Genomic DNA, 8,224 nt, shown 5'->3' on the forward strand with positions numbered 1-8,224 from the left:
TGGGTTTTCTACAAGTGGTTGTTTTGTTCCTCCTTTTAAAGCCCTGTTCTTCTGATTTGTGGGGGTTGGCTGATCAGGAGGGGGAGCATTGCAAGGTCTTTGCACCTTTCTGGTGGTAGACTTGGGTGCAAGAAATGGCACAGCTCCACTACAGATGATATTCCCACCTACACCAGCCTGTGGAAGGTGGGACTGATTACAAGGGCCTGTGGACCTGAGCAACCTTCGCAAAGGCTCCGACTGGGAATCCGGCCCAGCCATTGTTGGAAAAAATTCAATACAGCGCTGGCCAAGAAAACGAAACAAATACTTAGGGAAAGGACTATCCAACTGGAAAAGTCTTTTCCTTCCTTGGTTTCCGGTGTAAGAGGGAAGCCTTTGGTTACGACCAGAATTATTTGCCATTGGCAGGACAGGCTCGGCTTTGCTTTGCGTTAGCTTGGTTACTGTACAAGGGCAAGGTTGAACTGCGGAGAGATGCTCTGCCCAGCTAGATTGCCCTTTTGACATCTGGGAGTTTTAACAGAGTGGATGCTTGAATTACATCCGGGATCCTCGCTCTTGAAGAATCTGAAAAAGAGAGTCATTATAAATAATTTGGACAAGTTTAGATGCAAAAGTTCATGTACAGAGTCCTTGTTTTTTTCTTTTTTTTTTTTTGTAGAGGAAGGAAAAATAGACTAATGAGAGGAGAGTTAGTTGCTGGCTTTTATGCTACCATAATGAATGACAGGTTGATTAAAGCTGATAAAGTCCCTTCTCTAGAAATCCTGCTTAGTGGCTTGCAAGGAGTTAAGAATGCCCTCTTTTGTTGCCATCCTGGGGAAAGAGCTGACTGAAGGAAGAGTGTTGGGTTCTCCCTGCAGCATCCATCAGTTAGTGTGACCAAATTCAAGGGCCTTTGCTATACTGTCCTTCGTCTACCTTTTTCCTCTTTGTCTTAATTTGAAGTGTACACAGAGCCCTTCCTTCTGGTAGCTTTGTCCTACAGTAAAATAGGAAATCTAAGAGGAGAAAGTCATGAAAAAGTAGGAAATAGGAAAGCTGGTACAGAGAACTGTTACTGCAAACTATGGCTCTGCTAGCAAAGGAATGGTGGGTTTGGTGTTTTTATTTGTTTTTATTTGTTTTTTTTTTGCATAGGTGAATTGAAGTCAATACACCTGAGCAGGTTTCTTACCTTTGCCTTCTCGCTGGGCTCTATGACAATGCCGTTGGTAGAGTTGTTGAGCTCCCTGGACACAACRCAGAGGAATTCTGCCTGGTCTTCATTTCCATAGTTATAGGAAGATCCAATGCTGATCAGCTGCGACAGGAGGTAGCCAAGGTAAGGAGGATTCTATCAAGAAATCTCGACTTTTGCTTTATTCTTATAATTGCTTTGTGAGGTACGACTGTCTGGTGAGACCTGTTCTGATCTGAAGCRTCAGTAGGCCAAATCTCTCCTGGGTATTCTCCTGTTTTACAGGCTTTCCTGTGTGTGTTCGTGAGGCAGAGACCAGACAAGCTCCAGAGCCCTCTAGTGGCACCAGCAGCCCCAGGAAGAAATCCCAGCCTGAAAATGTAATGCTGAATGCAAAGCATTTTCCATGCCCCATGAGGGCAGAAAAAGGGAAAACGCACCAGGTTTTGCAATATATAATATACAGCTAATTTACATAAGGACCAGGCAACATAGCCTCTGTGGATTAGGAACTTCTTGGTTCAGACTATATGCCTATGTTGAATTCAGCTCTGAACTCGCCTTCTGACTTTGCATAAAAACTGGAGAGACAACTCCTTACTGCAGACAGATGTTAGATTAACTATGGGACATGTGGCAAACTGGCACCATCTTTTATATAGATGCTGTCAAGATGAAGTTTGATATCTGTATAAATGGTATTATATTACATTACTGTTGTGATGAGGAGTCTGGACTAGACCCAAGAAATCCCATCTGTCCCATATTTATCGTTATTACACTAAAAGGATGTCCTGGAGGGCAGAGCTAATTTGTCATTTACAACTCAGTCCTGCTTTCCAAATAGCAAATCTAAGTAATCTGAAGAAAGCCCTGTGAACCTTACCAACTGCGTATATTTAGGGAACTTTAATATGCAGTGTGTACCCCAATTTCCATGTCCTAAGGGCTTTTAAAGGAGACACCTTTGTATTTATATATGACAGATATGTCTCAGACTGTCTACATTCTTCCTAGACAGATGATTATCTGTATGGTCACACTGCAGCTGCAGGAAGACTGGGGGCTGTCACACTGACTTCTAGTACTGTTAATAGTTTTTGATGTTTGTGCTGAGGGCAAAAGACAAACTCAAGATAGGAACAACTCCCCCCCCCCCCCTCGACTGCCTGAGACATTTCAACGCTACACTTCACGCCACAATTTACTGAATGTATACAAAATATCTTTTGATGAAAATAGTAGCTTTCCAGCCTATTAGAGTGAAATGTAGGTATACAGGAGAATGGATTTCCTTTTGAGAGAACAAATTTCTATTCTATCCTTAACTTATGCAGGACTCGATGCTACAAGGCAGAGAATCTGAAAGGCTCCATATTCCTCTGAAGACCCATGCCTGACAGAGGTAATGAGGCTGCAACAGCTTTTGCCACTTCTGGCTTTCCTACGGGTTTCTGAACCACTGTCTTTTAAATTTTGTGATGTGATTGGATCCAGAGAGCTTGCTAAAGGAATATTCATGCTGTTCAATCACTGGTGTCCAGGCTAAGATTTAGCAATAGGCTTTTTGTCCCTGTTATATGGTATGTTAGCATGTTTCCTAACATATCTCAGCATGCAAAGTCATTTGACTTTTGGGAAGGGGCAGAAGTCATGCTGAGCTGTGCATTTGGGGAAAGGCCTTGACAACAGGCTGCAGCTAAAGTATGCCTCCTTGCAGTGCCCACTTCAGTGTGGGACACATCTCCTTGCTGCAGCATAGTACCATTGCTGTTTTCCTCTCTATGATCCAGCTTGGACCATCGCAGAGCTGGAGAGGCTGTACTGCTGAGTGAGGTTTAGCCCTGGTTAGACTTGGTGCCTTTGGGGGTGTTTGAGCTGAATGGAAGTCCCAGGGGAGGACAAGAACAGGATCCCGATAGCAGGAGCATGCTGGAGTGGGATGTGTAGGAAATTCTCCTGGTGCCTGCTGCGTACAAGAGGAAGGAGGCTGGCAGGGACCTCAAAGACTGAATGGCAGAGGGAGGGAAAAGGAAGGGAGCGTACAACATTTGCTTATAACTAGTATCTTGACCCTACAGTTAGTTATAGATTTGAAAAGCCAGACTAGGGAAGAGGTGAGGGGGCAGATTCCTGGGTAGAGCACTGCCTTATAGCTCTTTGCTTTTGGCTGGAGGGTATATGTGCTGGTGTCAAAGACAGCACCTGTTAAGTAAACTTTTGGAAAGCAAAACTGCATGTTGGTAAACAGCATTTCCATAAAGCAGCTAGCAGCTCTTGGTCATATGAAAGTTTCCCTAGCTGGCTCAGGGGACAAGGCTGTTCTGCTCTCTCTCCACTATGCAATAGGAGTTTTCAGGCATTACAGAACAGAGCTGTAGTTGAACAAGTGACAAGTGAAGAATCTGTGCTGTTGCTAATCCTATGAATCATTTGGTGTCAGCACATTTCCCACAGAATCCACTTGTACTGAAGCTGGACTCACCGGGAAGACAGCAGAGCTGTAATCCATGGAGCCTATTCYGCAGTTTCTTAATATAGCACAAACACACAAGCCAGCTGGTTTCCAGTTCTCTGTCCTCCTAAATAAGAGGACTGTATTCCAGAAACCAAATCTGGAACTAACGCCATATGCAACTTCACTGACACCTAGCCTTGAAACTGGCAGCATTACAAAGGCATCTGCAGGAAGGGTATTTCTCACGTCACTCAACACCTCTTTAGTAGACGCAGCAGTCATGCCTTTGAGCTCTGAAAAGTCATGTTGTGTTTCTTCATGGCTCCCTTAATTGCCCTGGATAGAACTGTTGCACTTGGGTCTGGGCATGTGATGAAATGTGGGAGAAGGGCAGAACTACTGAGATTTGACAAGAATACAAGAAGTCCCAAGAGAAAATGAAATATCTCTTGAAGGGGTTTGAGCGACTTCTGTGTTTCCCTGCCAGTTTTTCCACATAAATGGACTGCTGCTCAATTCAGACTGCTTACTCAGAAAAGAGCAGTGTGAAGTACAATGAAACAGCAATCTCAGCTTATTTCATATGCTGCTTCCAAAGGGATTCTGCTGTTGGTCAGAGACACGCTCTTTGGTAACAGTACCTGTTCAAATTTCCACCCATCGGACATAGTGGACACCATCTGTGTGAGCTCTTCCTCTTGGCACTGCAGGACTCTGTACACATGCTTCACGGGTCCCTACAGCATGGAGAAGAAAAACAATCAGGAATTTAATGACTGTTGTACTAGTATCAAGATAGGAAATCAATTAGCCTCTCATGRGGTCTTCTGTTCTATTTTGTCATTATTTGAGAAATCTGAATGCTGCAGAATTTGAAGTTTCATTCCTTCCAACCATCCAACTGATTCTAAAACAAGTACATGAGGTGGGTACACATCATCTTCTAGAGACTTAAGTGCCACTGAAACCAAAACCCCTTTGGCTTTCAAAGCTATTTACTGTTTTTTGAAAATGTTTCTCTTCCAAAATTCAATCTACTGTGCTTTTGTTAATATCTGCTTAGCAGTAATTGCACAAAGATATCAAGTGAAGAGAATGGTCTGGAGAAGGATGAGTTATGTCTAATCATAATAGGAAAACTGAACAGAACATCTGCAGATTGCTTGGGTAGACCTTATTTTTTCAGTTATTTCTTTACATTTCTTTACTATAGATTTGGCTCTAAGGAGAGAGTTGCCCAAGGATATGGGACATGCCATAACAAGGCAAATCTTACACAGCAGGAACTCCCAGAGTTTATGAATGTTCCTGCCACTCCAGCACCTGTTCACTTCCTTGTCAACCACAAAGCAAATGAAAAGCCCTGAGAGGAAACTCTGTTCTCTGAGTAGGAGCGACCCACCCATGATATCTCACATCAGTCAGATTGTTGAACTATTCTTTACCTCCCAAAGCAGCATGCTTTTCTTAAAGGGTCCAGGGAGCAAAGATGAGTAATTTAAATTTAACTGTTCATTGCTTTTCCCTTCAGTACGGAAAAGACGACTCAATGGCCTGTGCTTATAAAACCACAGTGGATAGTCTTTCTTAGCTGTGCCTTGGATCCACTTAGTACTGATTCCCATTGTTTAAAACTAAACTGAAGAACTGCTACTAGAAGTAAATGCCTCCTACAGCAATACATGTCCTTCTACTATACTGCTGAAAATGAATGACTTCATAACTGAAATTTTTATGTGCATTACTTGAGAGGTTCTGTTCTCGTTATCCCGTATCCGCTCCTTCACCAGCCGCACAAGAGATGCAATATTGTAAAACTCTGCTTCTTCCAGTACCCCTAAGAAAGGAACCAAAAACAGAGACAGAAATTCTGTTAGTATACAATGTAGAATGAAGATGATTTTGCTACAGGGATACACCTGCTACTGACTCCAAATCTAGCCCACATGTGAGACAGTCCCTGGATCCTGAATAAACTGCACCACTGATCTCACCCACCCAGACTGAAAGAAAATGATCTGTCTCATCTAGCTGTCAGTTCCTTTTGTGACCTCTGGGATACTTCAGAAAGATTATTCCCCTTTCCATGGGATTATCCAAAACTTTGTGGTACAATCTCTACATTGTTCCCTCAGCCCCATTAAGGGGGAAGTCACCAAAGCCTCTTGCTAAAGAGGACTGCAGTCTGCAGCGGGGAGAAGAAATATTGTTCTAGCAGATCTTTTGCTAAGCGGAACAGCGATGGCTTGTGTTACAAGCTGGAGGCCTCTGCTTCCAGGACTGTACAGAATCTAATGATTTAGTCCCCATTAGCGAGCGTCCTTCTGGGAAACTAACAGTAAACAACATTCCTCGCAAATGTAGCTTACTCACTGTTGCATACTGCCAGATCAGGAACCCCATGCACTCGGACGAGTTTCTGATAAGGGCTGTCAGAGGCCTCTATTAAACAGCACTTGCAGCTCTTCCTCTGTATTTTTTTCCTTACCTTCTTCTGCAAGCTCCTTGTTTATGATAAGTTTCCCATGTCGGAGGTAGTTCAGTATCGGACCAAAATATGTGGGATCTCTATCGATGAGATACGCCCCTGTCTCATCCTGGTTAAACAGTACCAAAAAAAAGAAAAAAAAAGTTGAAAATGATAAACTGAACAGTTTCTCTGTGAGAACCTGAATTACTTCTGCCTATAAGGCAAAAAAAGGGTGCACTAGTGACACCATGCTTAAACCAATCTTTTTATGTGAACTAAACTGCAAATGTTGCAGCTCACTAATGCTGGCAGATGCCTCAAATTAAGCCCTTCTAGAAACAGTTTAGATATATTTAGAGAAAAGCAGGACTTAGCAGTTTTTCCTCACTGCAGTAATAAAAAACAAAAGCCAGCAATCTTGTCCTGTCTGTATTTGTTTTCCAAACTAGTTCAATTAGGAGACTCTCTGAGGAAATTAAGAAAAACTTAAAAATAAAATCTTACTGCAAAAGGTAGAAAAGCTTACATCTCCTTAGGACAGCATTTGGATTTCCAGTCCAGGCTAACAGCCTCTGACAGTTAAAGCAGCTCTTTAGTTTTCTGCTACCGAAAATGCCCATTGCAACACACAGGCCATCGCTCTGAAGCATCTCTGACAGGCTGGCGTACAACAAATATTGTCATCAAATCATCAACAACTCACAACCAAAAGCATCTCTCGAATCAGCTTTGAAGTGCCGACAAACACTGTACGGAAGTCTTTCACATCACTTCCTTATATTATTTTTAAAGCAATGTATGTCCTGCCAAAGCAGTCTGTTTAAAACAATAAAAACCTGTAGGATCTTCTGAAATGTCATCTCCTCTACTCACTAACTGATGTGGGGAATGTTACTTTGATCACAAGCAGGATTTAACTTCTGATTAAACTCTTATCTGAGTGGGAAGAGACCTAAACAATTTTCAGTTTAGCCTATCTACAAACGATTTACAAGACCATGTACAGTGGATCCTATAGAAAGCCTGTGATTACATGCGTAACTATGTGTTTGCAAAATGCTGATGATAAATTGCAGCGACTCCAAAACTATCAGGCAAAGTAAAGAACATGCACTGCTCTCTTTCATGAGAGAGCAAAAGAGAATATAAAGAAAACATAAGGATGAGCTGTCACTTGGCTGGAAGGGACAGCTATTTCTCATCCCCAGGGTGAGAAATCATTACGATTCCCGCTTCTAGGAAAGTTTCTTTCTAATTCACTTTCTGCTATAAGTAATCGCTGTGGGAAGGTGTTGGTTTGCTTCTAGAGGAAAGTCATGCCAGAGAGGGAGGCGGAGGACAAAATTGGTGTCTGCAACACTGGGGTGTTACAGCTACAGTGGGAAGATATGGAGATGATGAAAGTGTCTAACTCCCATTCTCGGGGATGCTGCCAGAGCTGTGGCCACGTGATGGCATGCGAAGGATGAGGAGATGGTATGTGTCAGAGCAACCTGTGTCCCTGTCCCGGGGGGGGGGGGGGGCGAGACCCGCCCTGGGTGGAAGCAGTGCAGTCCCCCATCCTGCCCATGCAGGGGGTCAGGGGCACTGGCCCTGGGGACAGCGGGAATTGGAGCTGCTGCAGGGACCAGTCTACCCACACTGCGGGGTCAGGGGCTGCCATGGGGGCCATCCTGGCCATGCAGTGTGGTCAGGGGGTGCTGGCCCGGGAACTAGGGCCACCATTCCGACCACGCAATGGAGTCAGGGGATGCTGTGGGGGCCATCCCAGCCACGCAGCGGGGTCAGGGGATGCTGGCTCCAGGGATGCCGGGAACTAAGGCCACCATCCCAGCCACGCAGTGGGGGCAGGGGATGCTGTGGGGGCCATCCCAGCRTGCAGGGGGATCAGGGGATGCTGGCCCCAGGGACCCTGGGAACCGGGGCCACCATCCTGGTCATGCAATGGGGGCAGGGGATGCTGTAGGGGCCATCCCAGCATGCAGGGGGATAGGGGGATGCTGGCCCCAAGCACACCGGGCCCGGGGCTGCYGCCCAGCCATGCAGTGGGGTCGGGCAGTGCTGGCCCGGGGACACCGGGCCCCGGGGCGACCCTCCGGGCCCCGCAGCGAGC

At 44.9% G+C, this 8,224-nt stretch overlaps 1 protein-coding gene across 1 annotated transcript; it reads right to left on the reverse strand.

Moving 5' to 3' along the window:
• Window positions 1-506: 506 nt before the first annotated feature.
• Window positions 507-6,826, reverse strand: KCTD2 (potassium channel tetramerization domain containing 2). Its single transcript, XM_026090578.1, has 6 exons — window positions 6,815-6,826; window positions 6,130-6,238; window positions 5,387-5,478; window positions 4,283-4,378; window positions 1,181-1,306; window positions 507-570 (listed from the first exon to the last, which is right to left on the reverse strand). Exons 1-6 carry the CDS (start codon window positions 6,824-6,826, stop codon window positions 541-543), a joined length of 465 nt encoding a protein of 154 aa, XP_025946363.1. The 3' UTR covers window positions 507-540.
• Window positions 6,827-8,224: the final 1,398 nt, after the last annotated feature.

The sequence above is a fragment of the Apteryx rowi genome, unplaced genomic scaffold, assembly GCF_003343035.1.
Source record: "Apteryx rowi isolate R43461 unplaced genomic scaffold, aptRow1 scaffold_86, whole genome shotgun sequence".
Classification (NCBI taxonomy): Eukaryota; Metazoa; Chordata; class Aves; order Apterygiformes; family Apterygidae; genus Apteryx; species Apteryx rowi.